The following is a 25,547-nucleotide window of genomic DNA, read 5'->3' as shown; positions in this document are numbered from 1 at the left end:
CTCAGCTATCGCCTCGTGCGTGTTAGACTGTTCCGAAGGTACCTTGTGTGGGTAATTCTTACTAATGTCCCAACTGTTGTGTATTATTTGTATACAATTATCGACCCTACACTTATCAGTTCCATTAGGAGCTCACTTCACATTGTCCTTTTTTGTCCTAATACACAGGGGCTTCTTAAAAATGTTATGATGGCTAGTAGGGGTGTCGTGGTCTAGTAGATAATGTCACTGGACTGTGGATCACATGGTTCATGGTTCAACTCCAATTGCAGCACTAATGTTCTTTACCATTAATCTACATCTATCTATCACTCTCCATCTATGCGTAGTAAATGGGTGCCCTGTAGGAATTTATTCCTTGAAGGCTTTTAGCTCCTTAGGGCAGCTGGGCTAAAGCCTGGGTAATAATACTACTTTGTAGTTGCTTAGAGCATCCCCTGGGATGGATACGTGCAATATAATATGTAGCCATTATTCATTATAATTATGGCTCATGGAAGAAAAAAATCTAATCAAGCCCCTATGTACTATTTTCAAAACATTAAATTTGTGCACAAAGTATTGACTGTGCAGACTGCAGACAGTTCCAAACATTCAAAATAAGTTGAAAAGGTGTGTCAATGGAAATAAATGAATTTGAAAATCATGTACATCACATTAGAAAATTGTAATTGTGAATGAATGCTAGTCCATTTTCACTGCAGAGTGCTGCATTACTGCCATCAAATCCTCAGTGCATACTATAAAGGATTGATACTCGTCCATTGTTATCATTCACAATTTTTCTCGAATTCAACATCTTGTATTTTATTTTGATGCAGATGACTTTCATATCAGGATGAAAGACATGTCCCAGCACATCCAATTCAAAGCAGAATAGGTCAGTGGAACCACCTTGTTGTAGAGCAGTGATTTTTCTAAATAGAGAGCCTTGGTAAAACTAGATGGAATTTTGACTGCGCGCAGTCGAAAATGATGCCTCCGCCATAGAGCAATTTAAACAAGTTTGGAGTTTAAATCTCCAGTGGTTCTTGAGATATCATGATAACAATCTCAATGTATGGAATTTCATAAGTTGACCTCTGTGACCCTTGACCTTTGACCTACGTGCTCCAAAATCTAATCAGATTGTCTTCCTATGGTGATACACACTATCATTAAGTTTGAAGTTTAAATCTCCAGTGGTTCTTGAGATATTATGATATGGTGATACATACTATCATTAAGTTTGAAGTGAAAATTCTCCAGTGGTTCTTGAGATATCGCGATAACGATCTCAATGTATGGAATTTCATAAGTTGACCTCTGTGACCCTTGACCTTTGACCTACGTGCTCCAAAATCTAATCAGATTGTCTTCCTATGGTGATACACACTATCATTAAGTTTGAAGTTTAAATCTCCAGTGGTTCTTGAGATATTATGATAACAATCTCAATGTATGGAATTTCATAAGTTGACCTCTGTGACCCTTGACCTTTGACCTATGTGCTCCAAAATCTAATCAGATCGTCTTCCTATGGTGATACATACTATCATTAAGTTTGAAGTTTTTACATCTCCAGTGGTTCTTGAGATATCATGATAACAATCTCAATGTATGGAATTTCATAAGTTGACCTCTATGACCCTTGACCTTTGACCTACGTGCTCCAAAATGTAATCAGATTGTTTTCCTATAGTGATACACACTATCACTAAGTTTGAAGTTTAAATCTCCAGTGGTTCTTGAGATATCATGATAACAATCTCAATGTATGGAATTTCATAAGTTGACCTCTGTGACCCTTGACCTTTGACATACGTGCTCCAAAATCTAATCAGATCGTCTTCCTATGGTGATACATACTATCCTTAAGTTTGAAGTTTAAATCTCAAATGGTTCTTGAGATATCGCGCTAACAAACTCAATACAAGGAATTTCATAAGTTGACCTCTGTGACCTGTGACCTTTGACCTACGTACTCCAAAATCTAATCAGATCGTCTTCCTATGGTGATAAATACTATTCCCGAGTCTTAAGTTTAAATCTTAAATGGTTCTTGAGATATTGTGATAACGGACGTACGGACGTACGGACGTACAGACGTACGGACGTACAGACGTACGGACGTACGGACGGACAACCCGAAAACATGATGCCTCCGGCACCACCTTCGGTGGCGGAGGCATAAAAACAAGATGTTGATGATTTTTACCCTACTGGTAGTTCCTATAAAGAGGGCGAGTAAGAGGCATTATCCTGGCTCAGTGGGTAAAGAGCAATGGCCTTGGAACCAACAGATCCTTGGTTCAAATCCTCATTGGTGATCTTTATTATCAAATCCTCATCTGAACTGGAGTCCTATGGCCACTTGTTTCATCCTTTAGAGTTTCTTTCAACTTCAAGCTTTCTTAGCAAACCCGATCATATCAAACTTGTGTCACAGTATCATCTTAATTGCTGTCAACCCTCTGGAACTTTCTCCAACGGCACTTGAAGCGTAAAAGCCACGATGTCACTGGTTCTAAGAATGGCTTCTTTCTGCACTCCGATGGGTGTCTTTAGATTGGAGACCTGGACCTGCTGAACATTGATGTCCATCATGCCGAACTCTCCAGAAACGTTGGTGTGCTCATGCATGACAAAGTCCATCTTGTGCTTTGAAACAGCAATAAGGAAGTGCAGGAATCTGCGACGGAGAAACGACCTGGCAACTTGTTCTTGCGACCTGTCCTCTGTATCAGTGTCTGCCATTGCAGGAGCAGGAGAGTACCACTGTTGAATCTTTAAAAAAAAAGTTGAGATAATTCCAGTTACCAACTACGGTATATGAATCAACGTTACACATAGAAGTCATACATTTCATTTTCAACCTGCTTTTCATGGTGAATGCCGAATGGGAATTTTGATTAGTCCAAATATTTTTTTATTGTAGAGCCAATAAAAGCATATAGTATAAACCTGAATAAAATCATTACAAGTCAGTGGAACAATCTTAAATGTACATTTATAAGGTTATCTGGGATTCATCCTCAGGCCTCAGCTCATATTTCCTCGCAAAACATAACCATATTCCATAAGCTCTCTTCTGACTTCAGCACACGTAACACAAAACATAAAATTCAACACATGGGTCCACACAACACAAAACTAGGTTAAAATATCTTCCAAAGAGTGGTGATTGCCGATTTACACTCTCTATGATTATACTACGCTTTTAAATACGTACCTGAGCTGGAATAGTAGTCAAACGCTTTAGAATAGCGATGCAAGGTACTAGATCTATGTAACTATAATTGTTGTAGCAAAACAAGTCGAGCTCGAGGAGTACACGCAATGCATGTGCAATGATTACGTAACAACATCTAACAGATTAGCCGGAAGGTGGATGGAGGGATCAACTAAGGAGAAGAAGGTGGCGAGATTAACTTAGACAAATGTCGTCATGACTCGAGACTCGGTTCATTGTCCAGTGATGGTCATGACTCTGTTGTAACTAAATTAAAAATCTCTTTAGTTTGAGACCCCAAATACTTATAAATTGCCAGGAATTTCTTAAGTACAAGAGAGGTAGACATGGCTGAAAATGATCGGAGCGGTGACAGATCGCCTGCCAGGATGTCAGGGGAAACAGACGAAGAGCTCTCGCCTGTAGCTGGTGTGCGGACCGCAATGCTGGATCTCGAGCGTGCGGACGGGATTGTTTCTGAAGCAAACGAGATTGATGATGAAGATGACGATGTTTTTGTTGATGAAGCACCAATCGACGAACAACTAATGAAGGAAATGTCGTGTGGTTGGTGTGGCATCACTGCTAAATGTTTAAAGGTATCTTTTATGGTTCTGGTATTAGGTATAGACCCTAGGGACTACATTTGAATTTGAACTTTGAAGTTTGAACATTTTATTATGATTATTAAATTTTTAATCTTTATTCCTTCTCAAAAGTGACTTAGTCGTAGATTCACTTTGCTTTATTATGATAGATGACATAATTAATGTATGTTTTCCTCTGAGAATATAATGTACTTTCCACAATTCTTTATTTGTTAAAGTTTTGCTTTAAAACTAGATCTATATCATATAGTCTACATGTAAATAGTGGTTTATTCACCTTCACCTTTACCTTTACCGCAAATACTGGAAGAATGCTGAGACAGCAGTCGAGCTTCCAGGTCTATCTTCTTGGTCTATCTTCTTGTACTCATACTCTTTAATAATAATTCTCATTATTTGAGAAAACATTTACTTGATAGTCTGATTTCTTCTTGCAAGAGCTGAAGAACAAGGTAATGATTTTCAAATTCACAAAAGTTTTTATATTAGACCATGGAGTAAAGTTTTTAAATGAAAAAAGTGGGACAATTTGCCTGTTTACCCTCCAATTTAATAAAATAATCTTACACAATGTCACATCAGTATTCCATAAAATTATTTGACTTGGCTTGGAAGGCGGCCATTAAAGAAATGAAATGTCCAACCCCACAAAGTGGTACAAATGGACTCTAAACGATGATGATGATGATGATGATGATGATGATGATGATGATGACTTGTGTCATGATGACACTGGAACAGTTATTAAAAATGTACTTTTCTTTTGATACGTTCTTTGTCGATTCCTCAGCCTTGCAGCTCAATCAAGGGCTATCTCTTGGCCCTATCACTGACTGGTCTCTTCCACTACCTCGTCCCTTTCGGACTCTTCTTCGCCGTCCTAACAACGCTAGAGAAACGCTTCCATTTCTCCAGCACGGAGAGTGGTAGCATCGCCAGTGCCTACCAGTTCTCGGCAATGTTCTTCACTGTCTTTGTGGGATATATTGGAGAGAAGGGGCACAAACCAGTCTGGGTTGGAGTGGGAACCTTAGCTCTGGCCGTAGGGTCCGTCCTGATCGCTCTGCCCCACTTTCTGGCCGAGCCCTACCATGTGATGCCTCTCAACCAATCAGGAGAGGACAGCCTTGTTTGCCCAGGTGTCGACAACACTTCCATGCTTCAGGAGAAATGTGGTAATATATGGGAATCCAAACTTACTCTACTTTCAGCCTCACATCATTAACTTAAAAGATATTAAAATAAAAGAATACAAATTCCTAAAAAAAAAAAAAGAGGAATAGCGTTTTCCTTACACCATTATGTCAGTCTGAGTCTAAGTGACTCAGTTTTTCTTTCTCAAATTTGCTCTAGTTATATTTTCTTTCATTCTTACATGTAAATTCTGGTCAACACTATATGGGCTCCAAGATTCTTTTATTATTACTAGCTAAACCTGCGCATGTGCACATGGTGACCGTAATGGTTAGTATAGGGTTATAAACTCTACTTTCACCAACCCACTAATATCTCAATCGGTAAGGACAGTGTAATTAAACGTTGTAGTTGTGGGTTCGAATCTCTGTATTTAGTCAGTTCTATTACGCTGTCCTGCAATATATAATCAAAGTCTAATTGTCTGTGAGGTAAGCACTAAGCACAGCTAGCTAGACTTTTTGCGAGCTGTACAAATTGTGACCATTACTGTGAATTAACTAATAATGAACGAATCTTGGAGCCCATATAGTCTTGACAGTAAATTCTATTTAGAATTTAATGTCTCTTGTACTAGCCTGTGTGATTAAAATCAACAAAATTTATCAACACAGGTGACTTTTGATTTGGGTGTAAGGCGCTTCATAAATCCAGATTTATTAAAATGACAAATCAAGTTGATAGTGGTAGATGTCATATCTTAGCCAGGATATGGAATAAATAGAATTCAACACAAGTATTACGAGTCTCTTAGTCTTTATTGTATCCTTCCTGCTCCTGCTTGACCAACATGTAACATGCCGTATTTGACCTCTTGACCTTGCAACATGCGATGCATTACATTATCTCTCGATCACATTGTTTACATCGATATCGATATCATGTCGAATCGAACATCATGACGGTAGAGTACCGGTATTCCAAAATCTTGCTCAGCTTATAAATCAAGTCTATTGTCAATCAGGATCAACGTATAAATGGCTCCTTTGTTTCAAATGATTTGTTTCCCAGATTCGGCTGGAGGTGTAGAAGAGCAATCAAATGATTTCATTGGATTGTTCATATTTTCGATGGTTTTGATCGGCTTTGGCGCGGGTCCGGTCTTTACTCTGGGACTGACTTACATGGATGAGAACCTCCAACCAAAAGATTTTGGACTTTTCCTCGGTGAGAATTATTTCTTATATTACATTTAGCATGAGAATGTAAATTTCCTGTTGATGTGAATATGTATAAGATAAGGATGTCTGGCAGTTCTTATACAGAATCATGTATGTCCTAAGTCTTATTGTTTTAGTTTGTGTGAAAAGTCTAGAAAATCTTGCATGCAAGGATATTCACCAATTTTTAAAGTTATCTTGATTAGCAATGTTCATATTTTCTTTCTGAAAAAAAACAACAGCCTTAGTAATTCACAAATTTCTTGTCCTAATTTTTTATTTTTTTTTAATTTTATGGTAAGTCTTTACAGTAACCTCGAGCATCAAGTATTAAATGTACTACTTATCATCAAACCTTTTAATCAATAGTTCAATACTAAACTAAAGTTATTATAGGCCCACAATGCAAACTTAGATTCCTGGAACAATACCTCGGCTAAAAATCGAGGCAAACTGTACCTCACTCTTTCCTAATCTTCTTCTGGGTGGGAATTAGAGAATAAGCGACTACAGTGCTCTTGAAATACTTGTGAAAAGAGTCAAACCCTCTCAGCTGTGATATCTGTGATCGTTGGCCAAGGCCAAGCTGTTTGAAGGTCCAACATAGCAGATACTTAGTTGCAAGCTCTCATCTATCTTATTGTTGTTATACAGTCAAACCTGTCTATAGCGACCGCCCAAGGGAAACACAAAAAGTGGTCTTTGTAGACAGGTTCCTTTAGTGCATGTTTCAATGATAAACCATTTCCAAGGGAAACAAAATGTGGTTGTTGTAGACAGGTGGTCACTAAAGCAGGTTTGACTGTATCTCAAAATTGTTTCAAAGGGTTGATTTAAGAAAAAAAAATCCTCTTTTATTTGACGATTCTATATAAATTCAACGACATTGACAACACAAAAAGGATTTATAAAATGATTCTAAAAATCAATCAATTTACATATTAAAAAAGCATTATAATCAATTAAAATCACAGAATAAGATATTGAAGAGCTTTTGATAAGGTGATTTTGTCCAAATGCAATTTGCTTTCTAAAACTGTGCCATATCAGAAGATATAAATATAATCATTACATACGGTAAGCACAATACGCATTCTATATAATGTATATACATGTTTGTTGAATTACTTTCAAGGGAATACATACAATAGTCTTTCAAAGGGTTGATAACTTTATATTTTTTCTTCTTGTATCAGGTATCTACAACTCTTTCTTGAACATTGGTCCAGCCTTAGGGTTCTTTGTAGGGGCATTAACATTATCACTCAACACAGATATACAGCTGGATGGAGACAGGTCAGTAAATTATAACAATAATGATATTAATAATATTGAATATTTAAATAGCACACATATCGTCCTTGTTTTCACGAAGTGACGGTAGTGAGGAAAATCGTAACGCAAAGTGAATGCAATTTTTTTTCACTACCGTCACTTCGTGAAAACAGCGATGATATCCACTACGTAAGGTGCTCAAGGTACTCCATTATAAATGTAATCCAGTTTCAGGTTTAACAACAGACCACCTAATTCGTTTGAATGACGAATTAAATTCTCATTATTATTATTATTATCATTTCCTTTTTTCTGTGTTTCTTCCCATATTAAACAAATCGAATTTGGAAGTGAAACTAAATCTGTAGGGTCAAAGGTCAGAAGGTAATCAACAGCAGGATATCTTTAAAGGTACTATGTCCCTTTTGCAGCCAACCTCAAATGCTGTAGAACTTTGCAGGAATGATGAATATGTCATGTATGTCTTATCTGTGGAATTTAAACGTTAGCAGTGTCCTCATATTCAAATTATGCAAGGAAACCCGTTTACTTGCTAGACTTCACTGTCAGACACTATTGAGTGACTGACTGGCTTTTTTCTTCTTTGGTAATAACATACATGAAAAGAGTTGTAAAGGGTACATGAGCATTTGTCTACATCAATAACCCACTTCTTGTGATGGCCAAGATTAAACTGATCGCATCTTTGCGCAACATAAAACGTATGACCATTCGGTACAATTGTCTGAAAATGAAGACTATTACTTTTGGGTTCTATAGCCCTAAAGTCGATTTGACAACTAATAGTCGTTATTTTCCCACTGAATGGGACATAGTACCTTTAATAGTTTGGATTCAGATTCTCTGGCATAGCTGTTTTCTTATACTTAGTGTGGCACTCATTGAAAATAAGATTAGAGACAATTGTCTATATCAATGATCCACTTTTCCTTCTCAAAATACAGGCACGGATGTAATTATTGATTTTGTTCACAACAATTGAATATTAACCCTTTAGAGACGACTTGGTTTTTATTTGACGTGCATTTTCAATGTGTTTCATACCAAATTTTCCCAAGCTGGTATTCGATCAGTTAAATGTACATATGCCATTAACACTTTGGATGACTTGATGCATAATCAGTTCGAAATGCTTAGGGCGAGACGATTAAACAAGCAATGAGTAAAAAATACCTGTACCTCCCAATAGACCAGTTCGTAGTTAGCACATGGTTCAGACTTCAGATGACCCCAAATATCCACAGATCTTTTAAAAATAAATAACACTATGAACATGACGGACAATGAAAGCGGACAAAATATACAGTTCCTCAGGTAGACAAAGGAACATCCCTTCACTGCTATTATGTAAAAAGGTGAATATGCATGTGACACCTGTTCTCAACATTTTTACATAATAGCAGGGAAGGGATGTTCCTTTGTCTACCTGAGGAACTGTATATTTTGTCCGCTTTCTTTGTCAGTCATCTTCATAGTGTAAGTCCCACTTTTTGCCTTTTGTAATAATCACAGCTAAAGTCATGGAGGTGATTCTTTGTTTGCCCTCTTGAAAGGATTACTTCCACCTGTGTTCAATAGAATGTATCACAGGTGCATGCATGAATAATGACTACATAACTTTCGTGAGCATGTATCTAGTATTAGTCTCAGTGAGTTTGACAATTTGCAGATTGTATCTACGAACTGGTATATTGATGCAAACATTTGTAAAGCCAAATATGACGGGCTTGTGATTAAAATCAGTAACTGATATTGGTAACCTCTGTTGCAATATAAAAGCAACATTTAAGAATACACCTATGCCTGATTCAACCACACTACACAATTTGTGCATAATATTACATTTACATAATAGAGGGGAACACCTTTACATTACAAGGGGTTAAAACTAACCTTTCCAAAGTTTTATAAAACTAACCTTTTTACCTGGGGGTGCAGGCCAAATGTTGGCATTCCTCTTAATATTTTTTAATTTTGGATTTAAAAAAATGATCGTGGAGCTCATCTTAGTCCTGTGGTTGGGATACTAGTAATGCTTTACTTTGTACAGTGCTGTAGAGTGTGCCATACTGCAAGCTAATGCCACAATCAAAAATCAGTTTGACTGTTCGAAAAAGGTCGCTATTTCACTCTTGGCTGTGCATTTATTCAGCACTTCATCATAAGTATTTTTTCCTGCCACCCATCCTCTCCAATCGACGCTATAGTTCTCCTAAGAACTATAAGCTAAGAAAGATAACCAGCAGTCTTTTTCAAGACTACACCAACAGTCCTTTTCAGGACTACACACCCTCAAGAAAGATTACAGAGAGTCCTTTTCCAGGACTCCTCAATCCTCCCTCTCTCTCCACAAGCCTACTGTATAAGTATTTTTTCTATGAATACATGAATGTGCCTGTTTTCTTCTCTTATTGCAGTGTGTCCCTGACCCCTGATAATCCTCTTTGGGTAGGCGCATGGTGGTTGGGGTTCCTTGCAGCTGCAGCCGTTGTACTTGTCTTAGCATTCATCATCATGGGCTTCCCAAAGAGACAACCAGGTAGGCCAGACCGTCCAGAATATGTCTTTGACAATGTCAGCAAGCAAATCTTAAAGTAGTCACCCAAAGAAAAATCATGACAACTGATGATTATGGACAAATTATATACGGATGGAAAGATTTTCTCTTGAGAAACACAAATAAGTTGCTGAAAAATCATATAGATATCATGGAAAGGCGTAAAATGCTGCTTTGTGGCTCGCTGTGTCTCGCATGTGACATCACAAACCTTGATGCCTTACGGAGGACCGTTGAAGGCAGAAATTCTGGATCTCAAAATTAGCATTTTTGAGAGATGGTTTACTGCGGGCCCCAAACATGTTTTGAAGAGGGAAGTTCTTAAATTTGATCAGTAAGGCTTCCCCTTTGCAATGATATGAATTTTACATCAATTCAAAACACTTTTGATTCTTCGGATGACTGCTTTAAGACACCACTAACCCTTTCATTAGGGTAGAGAGTGAAATCTTTAATGTGCCAATTGGATCCTAAGCTCCGGCTATAGTTGCTCTGGGCTGATTTCATCATGGGAAGTAAGGTCAACTGGTTTGGGGTTAGGTACAGTGCTTGGTCCATGTTTGAAGTTGGGAATTTGTTAGTGTAGGAAACCATGTTAGTTGCAATGCACTTTGAGCAATTTGGACATAGACATGTAAATTTTCATTTAGAAATTATATATTCTGCTGATATATTCTATATTTTGGACAATGAAAACATACCTTTTCTGTAAAAATACAAAATGGATGCATTTGCCATAATTTATACATGTATCTCCTTTTTTTCTAGGTAGTGACAAAATAGCAGAGAAACGTTCATCAGAAGCCCAGAAGGGTAGTGAATTTGTTTCGCAGGAGGGCTTCTTGGAGAAAGTATTTGATTTCCCAAGAGCACTCTGGAAGATCGTGACCAACCCTCCATTCATGACCCTCTGTTTGGCCACGGCAACGGAGTGGTTCATCATGGTCGGCTTGGCGGTCTTCGCTCCAAAGTTCTTCGAGGCCCAGTTGAACATGACTTCCAGTGAAGTAGCGAGTATAATAGGTGAATACAGTGTTTCCTCCAGTTTTCGATGGTCAGGCACTCAAAATACACACTGTCAAGGCATTGCCCTCTGATATTCCTACTTCAGAAAAAAAAAAAGAGAAAAGATTTAATGATAATCTCCTTGATAATAGCAAATATAAATGATTTCATTTGAATCAACATTTTATGCCTTTAAAATAAATTTTACAAAATATGTTCATAGATGCTAACGGCTTTCCATAATTGTCAAGTCCAACTTAGAGATAACTTCAACTTAGGGTCTTTGTAAAACACCGCCCAGATTCAATACCTAGGGTCGAAAACGGAATGGGTACACTTGCCTGCAACCTTATGAATACTTGTAATTGTAATATGTACATTACAGTTGTTATCTTTCATTTACATGTACATTGCAAGTGGTCCCTTTAAAAGTGAAATATAAATGAAAAGACAAGATGCAAGTCATAACATATTTGTTTGTGCATCCCTTCTTTGCATCGCTCTCCTTTGTGTCTTTACCAGGAGTTATATCGATCACTGCTCAGCTGATGGGTGCTTTAGGCAGTGGAATTGTAATCAACAGACTGGATCTGAAGTTTAGAGGCCTGATGAAGTTGTGTATGGTCTGTGTGTTCATATCTATGCTCGCATCGCTTGCGTTTACCATGCACTGTCCTGTTGTGCCTTTTGCTGGTGTTACCAGTTCCCAAGAAAGGTATGTGAAAATTGCAGAAATTTTTTTTTCCTGGGGGGGGGGGAAGAATGGTATTCCTTCATACTCAAAGGCTACCAGGGGCAGGGAGCGGTAGCAAAGCAAGTGTGCAAGCATGCAAACTTGTTGACACTTTTTGTGATATTAATGAAATGATGCAGTTACTTGCCCATGCAAACAGCCAATTATACAACATATTTTTTATTGTTTGCACTCTGTCCTGTGTTTTGAAGTCCAGTCTGCCCAAATTTCAAGAGGTTTACCCTATTTACATCATAGAAGTCACGTTGTATCTATTAAAACTACACTTTTAACAGTAGGATTTTTTTTCTTTCTTTCTTTCGCTCATTCGTGATTTATCACAAATTCCTTAGTTTATATAGTTTGCTGTAAAGCATAATACCTGTTCAAATACAGTATGCCTTTGGAGATTATGAATTTTCCATACAATTATTTAATCATAACATTATTTTTTTGCAATGCATGTTCTCCCCAAAAGGCTATCATGAACGATTTACAAATGGTGTAATGTGTAAAAAAAAATCTGTTTTTACTTCAACAAGGTTTGTAAGTATTTTTATATTCTTCACCCCTTCCTCTCATTTTGTACATGTTAAACCCAGGTCAATGCCAATAAAAGGAGCAGAGAGTGCATTCTCACTGCCCTGCAATACCCACTGCGATTGCACTTCCAAGTCCTTTGAGCCTGTGTGTGGCAGTGATGACGTCATGTACTATTCCCCATGCCACGCTGGGTGCAACCGCAAAGACACCTTTGTTGATGAAGTGGTAAGTGATGTCCTATTCAAAGTATGATAATGACAAAAGGGCTCATGCAACAAGGCGAATTGAAAAAAATATTAGCCTTATAATGATGATAAGGCTGATATAAATCAAATTTAACATCTATTTTAGGTGATGATGAAATGGTCTCAAGTGGGGAAAAGACTATAATAAGTTAAGCCTTGGTTGACAGATCTTTTGTACGTAGGACCACTCACGGGACACAAGAAGAGTCCTCAAATGTTCTTTCATGTTCATGTTCATTAACTTCATTTAACATGCAATTCAATGAGACACAATGATCAGGGGGGTGTTTCACAAAGCTGCACATAAAGTTACAAATGACGTTACAAATTATTTGAATATGAAGAGCCCAAAGTTTTTCCTGACATTTATCAAAGTGTGACTGTATTTCCCATAATCTCAATTAATTGTAGCCAAAAATGCACTTTGCATTAAAATGTTTTGTTAATAATGATGAGGTAAATCTACGTCTGCATATTTCAACTTTAGTTTATGCAATTAAAAGGATTTGAGAATCCCATTTAGTTCTTCATTTTCAAGTCATTTGTAAAGTCATGCATAACTTTACGCACAGCTTTATGAAACACCCCCCAGGAGAAAAGTATGAAGTGGTTTTAACAGAGTGGTGGTCTTCTTATACAGGTGGTTGCTAAAGCATGTTTGATGATATGTACGGGTACATTCATAAACAGTGTATATGTGTTACTTTTGAATGTTTGCGATTATTAGCAAGGTTTCATAGATTTCTCCACACAAAATGTACCAAACGACCAATTTAGAGGATGATAAAAACAATTCCAAATATCCTACATCTATCAGAGAGCTAGTGTGCGCATTTACACTCAAGACATTCGAGACACCTAAAATAAATTCATTTCATCTGGATTCCATTCCACAGATCTTCAGAAACTGCCAGTGCACCAACCCAAACATGCCCTCTACTGCATCATCTCAAGTACACAGCTACAATATCACGGGAGCTGTAGCAAACACTACTTTATTAACTCCTGTACAATCTCAAGACCCGCTGGAGGAGGGGTATGCCGTCCCGGGGCGTTGCCAGAGGACAACCTGTCCCTACAAGTGGCCCTACTTTGTCCTGTTATGGGTGCTCTTCTTCATCAACACTTTTGGCGTTGTTCCGGCCTGGGCTGGCAGTATAAGGTAAAATTGATACAGTGTTATTCATCCATTGATTTTCCATTTGTTTAGGATGTAGAAAAGATGGTGATGGTTTCCTTTTAGAGTTCACAATTTCTTTGTCGAATCCCGGATATAAATGAATATTTTAATGATTTCGAACTAAATGCACAATTTTATTCTGCATAGGCCTTTGTGCTGTTGGCAGCAAAAATGATGAAAATGGATGAAAAATTGGTATTTGTTTTGTCCTAAAAAAGACACAGTTTTATGATTGTGAAGTTTGTTCCCTGTGTGTGTGTGTTTGGGTTTTTACAGATGTGTATCATCAGATATTAGTATTTTAGTCTGTGGACCGACCTTAAACATCACCATCCAAAAGACGTGACTCAGTTTCGAACCTGTGTCCTCAGCTGAATCAGTTTGTAACTTCCATTGTTAGCTGGATTACAGGCGCACGTTGAACATATTTTAAAGCCTAACTATCAGACTCTGAATTCAACTTTTAAGAGTTTATATAGGACAATTTCCACAATCCTGTAACAGATAAAGGGATCAATTTCAAATGCTTGTTTGGAGGAGCACTGACTTAAAGGAAACCAAAACCTTCACACTAAGTTACTTTTATTGTAAAGTTTAAAATATTTGAAAAATATCAGTGAAAATTTGAACAAAATTGGGCAAGGAATAAGGAAGTAAGAGCTTTTTGAAATGACTAGTCACTAGAGGGCGGTATTCAATTTGATGACATCATCTGTGAACAACTCTCCATGCCTTTTGTACATCAAATTTCATGTTTTTCCTTCTTTCTTGTGATTGAGATAATGTACTCACCCGAAAGCAAGATATAGAATGCAAAATGATATTCTACTTCACATGTTATGAAGTCGGATCAAGAACACAAATAAATAAGAAGAAAACAAAAAAAATGGTAAAATTTTATGTACAAAAGGCATGGAGAGTTGTTCACAGATGATGTCATCAAATTGAATACCGCCCTCTAGTGACTAGTCATTTCAAAAAGCTTTTACTTCCTTATTCCTTGCGCGATTTTGTTCAAATTTTCACTGATTTTATTCAAATCTTTTAAACTTTACAATAAAAGTAACTTGGTATGAAGGTTTTGGTTTCCTTTAACACAGAGGGTTGCATGAAAACTTTCAAGATGAATTTTTCTCCCCATTGAGATCTTTTCCCTTGTTGATATTGTTTTTCATTTTCTCTCTCATATTTTGCTTTTAGATGTGTATCTCATTCACAGCGTGCCTTTGCTCTAGGGGTGCAGACTGTTGTCTATGGCTTTGGTAGGTTGCTTGCGCCCTTTTTAGTGGTCTTTTAATCATTTGTTTCTTACATGTAGATCTTTATTTAAGAGAGATTTTCTTTCTGGTATGTGTTATGAATCTCAGTTTGCAGTAATTTAAAAATATTACCCATTGATTTAATTTTTATGTGGAATTGAATGGGAAAAAAGAGAAAAAGCCAAACAAAAGGGGGACATTAGGACTTATTAATTTGTAAATGATAAGTTTTCTATGTGGTTTGTTCATATTATGTACATCAAAATGTATGGCAAATTAATCAGATGCATTCTGGTGATTCTTTGCAATCAAATACATATATTCCTTTTCTTTTTCTTATATACCTCGCCCCGTTTTACAAAGAGTTGATATCAATTGCAACTTATTTGCGATTGATATCAATTGCAACTTATTTGCGATTGATATCAATCGCAACTATGTACATTAGAGATGGGAGACTGCAAACTTGCGATTAATTTGGATCAATCGCGACTCTTTGTAAGACTGGGCCCAATGGTATGCATCAATTTCACTCCTTTGGGTAGTGGGGCATTCTTGTATCAAGCCTTGTGAAACGTGGGAATTCAGTTGTCACCGAGTTATAACATCATTCCCTGACTTGTATCAATCGTCCTGGACCTATCTGTTACATCAAGAAACAAAAAATCTTGTGAAAAGATGATATTGACTGTTTAAAGATCTCAAGAGTATTTGTCACACTTCCTAATTTTTTTAATCGTATTCATTGACCCTCCAGGAAGCGCCCCATCTCCCATCATCTTCGGACTCCTGATAGACAAGTCCTGCCTGGTGTGGGAGGCCCTCTGTGGTGGAGCGCAGATATGCTGGCTGTACGACAACCGCACCTTGGCCTACACCATGCTGGGGTTGTGCCTCTGCTGCAAGGTCCTCTCGCTCATCTTCTTTGGTTGCGCCCACCTGTTCTATCGGCCTGTCCTTGACTGCGAGGAAGGAGAAGAAGAAAGAGTAGAAGAACAGAGAGAAGGATAATACCTAGTTAATGGTACATGTACTTAGAATGGAGGAATATGGATGGGTAAAATGAGAGAGGTAAACAGATGGATGTTGGAGAATGGAGCTGAAATCTCCTCTGGTTTTCATGAGGTTTTTTTGCACCTACCTGTTTTAATCGGCCTCTGGTTGACTTTGTAAGAGGAGAAGGAAGAGCAAAAGATCAGAGAGAGAAATAACAATTTCTTGGAAAGAGGAGTAAATGGAGCTTATGTTAGGAATATGGTGGGTCGAAAAATGAGCCCGCTGAGTACTCGAGCAGGATGTTCTTCAGGAGAGTGTTTCACAAAGATCGACGTTAAGTTGGACTTAACTATGGCAGGCCATTCATGCCACTGGTTGCTCTCACCATTGGTCTCTCAATTATGATCTTTAGATAATATTTTTTCCTTCAATAATGAGTAAGTTCTGTAGATTTGTGACCACGATTTATACGTCCCTTGAGAGACCAATGCCAGAAAATGGTGAGAGCAAACAATGTCTTTGTGAAACATCCCCCTGGTTTCCTCAGTTGCACTCAAATGATGTATACTGGTAGGCATATTCTGGTCTGCAAAAAGAGAAAAGAAAGAGAAGACAAACAGAGAGAAGAGTAATAGTTAATTAGAAATGAGATATAAAGAGGATAATATTCAACTCAATTCAAAAGACTTTTTCTCCATTAAAAACGAACAAATATATACATGTTATATAGTACAGACAGTTCAGAATATATAAATCATGATCATTATGTTAAGTTAATTTGAACAAACTGAAAATGAGTAGCAGAAAAAAGAAGCACCTGTAGAAAGCTTGTGTTAGCTTGTTGATTCAGGCATCCAAATGAACAGAATAATTACACAGATATACTAACATAATAATGAGTATTGCGCAATACAATGAGGGAAGTTAGGAGTGGAACTGAAAAATCTTCAGTTGTGCCCATCAGTTCTGTAATTTTGTAGTCAGCCGTGTGGAGGAAGGGCAAAAAGAGATGGGAGATCAATGGATAGAGTTGTATCGGTGTGATTGGTTAATGATTTGGGTTAAGGAAGAATCTCTAGCAGTTCTGTCAGTAAAATATGCATCACAGTTATATAGAACAGAAGCAAAGATTCAAGATTATTTTATTGATCCATGCATGCAAACATTACATAGAAATTTTGCTTCCAATGGCTTTTTTGACAGTGAAAATACAAATGATATAATACACAATATTTGCCTCTAAATGCTAGTGTCTGTCCTGAAAAGGGAAGAAGGAGGAGAAGAGAAAAAGGAGGTATCCTATGACAGAGTAGAAACAGAAAGCAAGTAGTTTTCCAGAAATTGATCTTGATTTGTAACTTCAGTATGATGATATGCGCTATGCATGTATATGCAAATTATTATTTTAAACTATCAAACAGTCACTTTCATACTGACTTTAGGTCATTAACTCCTGAAATAGGTGCTATTTATTCATGATATTTATGTGTATCCATGTATGTACTTTAGTATTAGTTTCAAAGATGAAAAGTAGTACGTAAGTAAAGCTTGAGTATGTTGACTAATTTGCACAATATTTTGTTTAAAGAAGCATAGAACATACTTGATCATGATAGACTGAAACTAGAGACTTTTCCCCTTACTTATCATGTATCATGACAGTGATAGATATTTAATCTTTCTTTTTTTGTCCAATAAAACTATGTAGTATTGCTTCCATGACACTCACTGGTAATTAGTCTATTTAGCAATGCAAGAATATTGATGTAGACAGCTCATCATATGTTTAACAGGACCTTCAAGAGAAGGTTGAGTTCTGGGGAGAGGTGAACAATAATTTGTGAGCATTATAGTTGTTATGATTATGTAATTGTGGAAGAACATCAGAGAAAAAATGTTCGCTGAAAAGCATGGCTCTTCAAACGTCTTTATATTCTAAATATTACAAGTAACAGCTGAAAACTTAGGCCAGATTTTTATGCCACATGCTTGTGTACACACTAATACTTATATACTAGATGATCAACCTTTTCTGATCGATTGCACACCGTTTCTTTCACAATTGCAATCACATGCCATGACCAGAACTCAACTTTATCTTTAAGTGGTTTTACCACCATTTGACTATCAAAAGCATGTCTTGACAATCAACAAGGGCTCGTAAAATAGTGGCATTTGATACACAGAAACTTTGTTTGTATTCAAGATGTACAAATTTGATGTACATTAATAGCACAACCAGTGCTGGTCTTTGGTGTTTTAGATGTCTATATTTGTACTTGAATACGCGGTCTGAAAGGGTAATGCCTTTGAATCAATAGTTCATGCGTGTGTCGTTGATCACATTTGACCCATCTAGTATTATAATGGTACACAGTGGTATATAAGTTTAAACTGGACTGTCTTAGGCTGAATCAGTCACTTTAAATTTTATAAAAGTTTCAGTAATTTAAGTATTTTGAAAGTGAAGCACTTGAAGTATCCATAAGAAGGCTGATGAGAAATGTTATCACAATTTCAGTCAACTGTAATAGTATTGACCTGTCAGTACTCTCTATACTGTTTGCTGCATTATCTTATTCATGTGCTTATGTAAAGCGCTCTATAATAGTGAGTTATTATCAGTATCTATAAAAACATTTAGATACAGTATTATTGAATATTTACTCTTCCTATGGAATTATTAATCATAATTATTTTTTTTGAAATTCCTCTTGTTGACATTTCTCTTGATTGTATTAATATCCTTTTTTTTCTTTCTCATCTTTATATTTGTATTCTTTATGTGTTTCATTTAGACCTTACAGGTCATGTGGTTCACTCTTTAGTGAACATAAACAAAAACGAAAATAAGATAACAAATTAAATTAAAAATCAAAACAACTCAAAGCAAAAAAGCATAAAAGAGACATGATTTTTAAATTTTCAAGCAACATTGAAATGTTTCTATGTCATTTATTTAAGTTGAGATATTGTTTTGATATAATGGTTTTGTATTCTTTTTTTTTTTATTTGCTGTGATATTTTCATCTTGATTGCAGTCCAAAGATAATCATATTATTGAACAATTGATGAGTTATTTTGAGTCGATGTTGAATATAAAAAAAGGTGAAAGAAAGTGTTTACTGAAATATGTCAGGTGCTCTAAATTTGGTGTGAAAGTCAAACAAATTAATCACATGTTGAATGTTGAAATGTTAAAATGTTGAGTTATGACAAAAGTTAAGGTTTTATGCAATATGGAAAATGTCGGTACTGCAAGCTTTAAGTAAATTTAGTACAAATTTATGAAGTATTTTTATTTGAAACGTTTGAAACTTTTGAAACGATACTGAATCTGAAGTAATTAGTATAAAAGAATACTTTATCTCTATTGTAATACATGTGATATTTTGGTATAACATATTCTTGTAGGGTTATTCATTATTGCCAGAACTTGTCATTGAAGAAATTTTGGTTATTCTGATTAATTTGATTTTGATGTGTTTAAGGTTACTCATGAAGCCAGATCGTTAAAGAATTTCAAGAAATGTATCTCTAGGCGATGTCAATAGCATTGTCCATCACATTTTCAAATGTGCGATCCTATGATCATGACATATTACACAATCTGAACATGATTTACCTTTAAATTTGTAAGGTATTGATTGCCTAATGTAGATTTCTTCAGAGCCTTGGTGGATGAAAGATTGTTGAGCCTTTTTCTTGAAATTCTTGTTTGTTTTTTCTGTTTTTGATGAATATGAATCAGAATTGTTAAAAATGTGTATTCATGCATTGTGCTCACCACATTTGATGTCTTTCCCTCCCGCTATGCATGTTCACCTATGTATATTCATACACCAATCTCTCATAAGATATGGTTGTGCCTTTTGAAGTGAATCAGTGCCTTTAATGCATTTATATGAATACATCTCATGTTTGAACAAAACTTAAATAAAGCTATACCTTTGATAAGATACCGTCTTTTAATGATCCTTTTCTGTTTGTATGTTAATAAGCTTCCGATAAAAGGTAGGTTAATAAACTTGAAGGGGGAAGTGTGATCCATTTGCGAAGTCAAAAGTCATATTGCCTATTATGTGTATCATTTACCCCCACCACTCCCCCATAAGTTCATCAGCGAATTTGAAAGAGAGTTTTGTTTCGATACAAAATTCAAAGTCTGTTAACCCTATTTTAACTTGGCTATTTCAGACCAGGTTTTTACTGGGGGGGGGGGTCAATTTGACCCCCCCCCCCAAGATCTCGGCCGTTTCACTGCCGATCGCTGTGAAAATTTGCATACATGTCAAGTGAAGTGTATAGAATACTATGGTAATTTCAATTTTTTGAAAAATTCACTCATTTGCATATTTATGGTAATTTATGCAAATAAGGTCATAAAATTCACATTTTTGCCCATAAATCATACATTATTCATATTTAAGCATTTTTTTTCACTACATATATTTGTCAGACCATTTGGAATAATAATACAACACAAAAAATTGGAAGAGCCAGGTTATTCCTTGTGTTATATCTTGTTTTGATAATTACTTATGTATTTCATTGTTTTTTTACTTATGTATTTTATTGTTTTTGTTGTTTTTGTTGTTTTTGTTTTTTTATTTCATTTATAGCTACAATTCAACTATTTTGACCCCAAAACAAACACCTAAACTTTAAACAAGACTAATGTTTTATCTCTTTTTAGGAAAAATGACATTTCCATATGTTTTGTACACAAATCACAAAAATGAGCGATTTTCGGGCTGACATGCGAAGACAAAAGGTCACATGACTTTGTAACTATACGTCCGATTTTCAAAAGAATTGTTTTAAAAGATGCGTAAGACTCAAAAGAAAAATGTCATGAACGGAAAATTTTATATCTGCCGCGGTTACGGAGTAGTCGCGAAATTTCTACATAAGGGGGGGGGTCAAATTGACCCCCCCCCCCCCCAGTTAACGTAGGGTTAAATTGTTGTACCCCCTGTTCAATGCCAAATTCAGCAGATCATGTTGTATCATCTCAATGAGTCATGCACATGTAATGATGTTGTTTGTTTGTTAGTTTAGTTGTTGTTTTTTATGTTGATATATTTAATATAACTAACGGAGAATCCATATTCGTCTGGGGCGTCGAGATCCTGGACATTATTGATCACCCAGCCCAGCCCCGCAAAAGCAAAGTGATTCTGTGAAAATGAATATCACCGACTGCCCCCACCCAATAACCCCAATGCCCCCCCCCCCCCATGACTGAAACCTTGTTACCCCTCTGAATAAGTATACTCTTAATGGGCCCAGGGCCGTCATTCATATTACTGTCATAGATCTCCCTATTTGAGTGATGGTCCATGAAGTGAATGATTGTTAAGTAAACATGACAGATAGCAAACACCATGTTACCAATGTAAACATGGACGCTTTACATGTTGGCAAACTTTAAGACGAAACGTTCTTGAATGAATTGAATAGGGGTTACAAAGTCCAATGAACTATCTACAATATAAGTATGTCATTAACGTGAACCGTTAAACCTAGAGTCTGAGTAGTTACATGTGTATTTGAAATTTGAATGTGATGTGATCAAGAAAGCAAAACTGATACTTATACGAGTTTGACGGCATATGCCAAATTCTGTCTAAAATTTAAGAAAATTTTTACACTAACACATCTCTCTCATTGCCGCCTAATTATCAAAGTATTGAATGCCATTGGAAAGCCTTTTTTTCAAGTGTAATGATCGCCCGTTTATAATGGCTTTGTATATTTGATTGCGCAATATACCAGGATAGGAAAAGACGCGTCTGAAGAGAAATGCTGTTAAATGTCTTTTTATTGTCGTAGGTATATATCCTTTTCCCCCTTGGTCTTTAGTTTGACGGGGTTTTTCCCGACATATTGTGTGTTTTTTCTCTCTAAAGGAAGACCGAGGTCTTTACTGCCCATCCCTGTTTCTGTTTCTTCTCTCATACAAATCTTAATGTTTTTCGTCGGATGTCTGTCCCTTTTTAATAGTTACGTGGATTACGTGAGGCTAACATTTCCCGTTTCGAGGTTTTAAGGTGTGTTTTTCGGGATATGGATCTGTGATCAAGGCGAGAAGGGAATTTCCTTCAAAAGAACAACAATATAATTCAGGATATTTGCCAGTCCGGGATATTTAGAAACGAGGCTCGATCTAATTGGTATGTGCTGGTGCTGGATGACTCCAAAATACACGTTGTTGGGCCGTGCAAAGGCGGGATATCTTCTTTTTATTAACACTTTTAATTGTTAATGTTCAGTATTGGGGTCTTTCCTTGATTCATAACCCCCCCCCCCCCCTCCCCCCCCCCCTCTCTCTCTCTCTCTCTCTATCTCTCTATCTCTTTCTCTCTCTCTGCCTATCAATCAATTACCCCCCTCTCTCTCTCTCTCTCTTCCCCTCCCTCCAGTTCTATCTCTCTCTCTCTCTCTCTCTCTCTCTCTCTCTCTCTCTCTCTCTCTCTCTCTCTCTCCTGTCTCTCCACTCTCTCTCTCTGTCTACCAATCTCGGCCCCCCCCTCTCTCTCTCTCTTACTCTATCTTCTTATCCCAACCTGCCCATTCTCGTAATCGTTAACTGTGTCTCGACCTCTCTTCCTTCTAGTTCAAACAAAACCCTCTATAACTATATAAGCTGTACCATCTTTCTACGAAGCAGCAATAACACGCGTTCTGCTTGTGGTGATAAGACTCACGTTCTAGACATATCATAAAGTCTTCTATCGTGTGCCGACATGCCTGTATCTTGATCATAATTTGTTTATTTTGGACATGATCATGTGATCGTATAGGATCAAATATAGCTTTTATATGATCTATTGGTTTTGTCCAGGCTTTTTAAAGATTGATGTCGGATCCGAGAGTCTTCGAGTGCAGGTAAGACACGTATAGCTTCAAAGTTTCAGCGAATTGTCTTTTAAGTGGCACTGAAAATATATAGGCATAGAATAGGTCTATGCGATAAATGTCTCGAGTCCTGTTAATACTATTCAGTTTGTGGTGTTAGTTGTTATACATGACTTGTAAACGTTAGATTAGCGTTTAGGGAATATTCTTGTTCATGCAGGTCTTCTTTCCGAAAAAAAGCAATATATGGCAAAGAAAACACAGGGGCCATCTTCATTTGCTCCCCAAGATCAATTTGTTAGGTACGTTATAGAATGTAGATATTGTAGGAAGCTCTCAATATGTCATAAGGCTGAATAAATAGAGTAAAACTGCCTCCTGCTAACGATTCTTATTAATGAATTATTGATTTGATCATTTATACGCGCTTTCTATGATATAAAACGATAGTTACCATCATGAGTATATTTTTTGTCTTTTATTTTAAACAAAACCAGGGGTAGTTAAACTAACTAATCTAATTTGTTTTTATCACTTCACATGGAAGTTGACGTTGAAGAGTGTTCAGACATTAAAATATTTAAAGTTTTTTTTTTCCGAATTATTCACAGGTTTTTTATTAACATTGTACACTTTGAACCGATCAATATACAATTTGGAGAACCAAATGAGTAGAAATTGAGGAAACCGCAGGAAACCAAATAATTTCATATTTGAGTTGGTTTTGGGATGTCGACCAAGGGCCCTAGGAACAATTTTTTCCCCCATTGGGGGTGCTGAGGGTGGAAATGTAAGCCCCCTGTCAATGGTGGTTGCATGATTCTCTGGCCCGACGGAGGTTATAAGAAAGAAGAAAAATATTATTAACGAAAGGAAATGGAAAGAAGAGTATAAGATAGAAAAGAAAAGAAAAAGCTTATCACATTTTGGGAGTGTTCTTTCACTCCAAAATTCTCTGGCAAACAAAAACAATATATAAATATTATTATTATTATATATTTATAAACAGAAGAGAAAGAAAAACAAACAAACAAATAAATAAATACCCAAAAGGCCTCAATACTTTTCACTGTCAATGCTGAGGGTTTCTCATCAGTGCCCTCCGAAAATAACTAGGGGTGCTGCAACACCCCCAATACCCCCCGGGTTCCATGTTCGTGCTGTCTCAATAATACAAGCCATGAAATTGCTCTATTTTTTGGTGCTGTTTTTCATGATTTCACGGCAGAATAGCCAAATTCGGCTGTAGATGGATTAAACATAATGAATCGTGCTAACACGGTGTGTGTGCCATGCATGCCGACGCGGTGTAAGGTCGATTTTAAGCACGATCATAATGATTATCTATTCTCTCCTACTTACAGTCAACATTTGCACAACGGATCAAGCGGTGTACCTTTTAGTTCACCAAGTTCTACGATTAACAATTAAAAGAACTTCAGGGTGACCGTGTAGGGATTATTTGTCATTGTGAGGTCATTCTCAAGGAATATCATGAACTTCTCCATCGGGATGTTTCGGTAATCAGAGGCGGACCCAGGGGGTGACCCCACCCCCCCCCCCCAAAAAAAAAAAAGAAAAGAAAAAGAAAAGGGGGGTGAGGACAAATTTACAAAACAAAAAAAATTGCTATTCAAAATTTCGTAGACATGAGGGCATAACAAACCCTAATGATTTTGATTTGATTTGATTTGATTTATTGGTTTCTGCATCTTCTTTCTTTTTTCATCATACATTTTCATGAACATATAATATGGTTTGATACATTATTTCAAGTGTATATAATTTTATACAGATAATAAACGAAATTAAACAAATATATTGAATGTATAATTAACATAGGCCTACATTAGATATAGGAGGGCTACAGAAATAAGCAAAGTAGCTTGACGTGCCCGCAGCCTTCAACTTAGATACAACAATAAAAATAAAAATAAAAAAGAGTGAAAGGGGAGAGAAGGAGCGTTGGTAATAATACAATAAATATAATACATCTGCTGATTGAATGCAGGTTCATTCATGGATGGATAAACGATGCTTGTCTCAGAATCTTGGGACTTGTGCCCCCCCCCCCCCTGCTCTAGAATCAATATTATTAATATTATTTTTGTTTGTTTTGGGTAATGATATTCAAACAATTCAGTAATTGTACACGGTGTCCATTATAATGCTATTTCCATTTATCTTCCATTAAAAATGGATAATTTGCTTTTTAGGCGCATACGATCGAGGCTCGCTGTCGGTTCGGGGCTTCAATCACCCCCCGAGAATTTTGAAAATACCAAATATTCGGTTAATCGTCAAGCATCGATGTACCCGAATATGTGATATTTCCATCTCGTTTGGTGTTGTGATGGAAAGTTGATATTTGGGTATATAAGATGCGTTGCACCCCCAGCGAGAATTTTCTCGGAATTCTTATGTTTCATTTCAATAACAAACATATTTCCGTAAACTATTGAAAGTGGTAGTTACGGTGGAAGGTCATAATGTTTAGATGTATGTCGGATGGGAACGGCAGGAACCCGTTTCTCTTGAATAAATCATGGGCTAAAGTCCATGAATAAAGACTGAATAAACACCCCCTTCATAATATACGCTATTATTCTTATATCACATTTGCGACGAGCATTGTATTCAAATCATGATGTTTTGACCTTTGAAAAAAAAGTATCATATAAATTTAAAATCTCTATTTC

The 25,547-nt window shown here is 36.6% G+C and overlaps 1 protein-coding gene across 1 annotated transcript; it reads left to right on the top strand.

Moving 5' to 3' along the window:
- Window positions 1-3,262: 3,262 nt before the first annotated feature.
- Window positions 3,263-16,387, top strand: LOC576924 (solute carrier organic anion transporter family member 4A1). Its single transcript, XM_030974271.1, has 11 exons — window positions 3,263-3,810; window positions 4,610-4,994; window positions 6,025-6,180; window positions 7,370-7,469; window positions 9,887-10,008; window positions 10,795-11,049; window positions 11,554-11,746; window positions 12,367-12,532; window positions 13,449-13,714; window positions 14,933-14,994; window positions 15,749-16,387. The coding sequence occupies exons 1-11, from the start codon at window positions 3,559-3,561 to the stop codon at window positions 16,000-16,002; spliced, it is 2,211 nt and encodes a 736-aa protein (XP_030830131.1). The 5' UTR covers window positions 3,263-3,558; the 3' UTR covers window positions 16,003-16,387.
- Window positions 16,388-25,547: the final 9,160 nt, after the last annotated feature.

The sequence above is a fragment of the Strongylocentrotus purpuratus genome, unplaced genomic scaffold, assembly GCF_000002235.5.
Source record: "Strongylocentrotus purpuratus isolate Spur 01 unplaced genomic scaffold, Spur_5.0 spur5_scaffold_7, whole genome shotgun sequence".
Lineage (NCBI taxonomy): Eukaryota > Metazoa > Echinodermata > Echinoidea > Camarodonta > Strongylocentrotidae > Strongylocentrotus > Strongylocentrotus purpuratus.
Note: the sequence above shows the minus strand (reverse complement) of the source record. Positions and strands in the feature narration are given on the sequence as shown.

Excerpts from the sequence above, each read along its gene's own strand:
- LOC576924 (XM_030974271.1), top strand. The coding sequence starts at position 3,559 with ATGGCTGAAAATGATCGGAGCGGTGACAGATCGCCTGCCAGGATGTCA. Across the intron at positions 7,470-9,886 it reads ATACAGCTGGATGGAGACAG|TGTGTCCCTGACCCCTGATA; the intron begins GTCAGTAAATTA and ends CTCTTATTGCAG. Across the intron at positions 10,009-10,794 it reads CTTCCCAAAGAGACAACCAG|GTAGTGACAAAATAGCAGAG; the intron begins GTAGGCCAGACC and ends CTTTTTTTCTAG.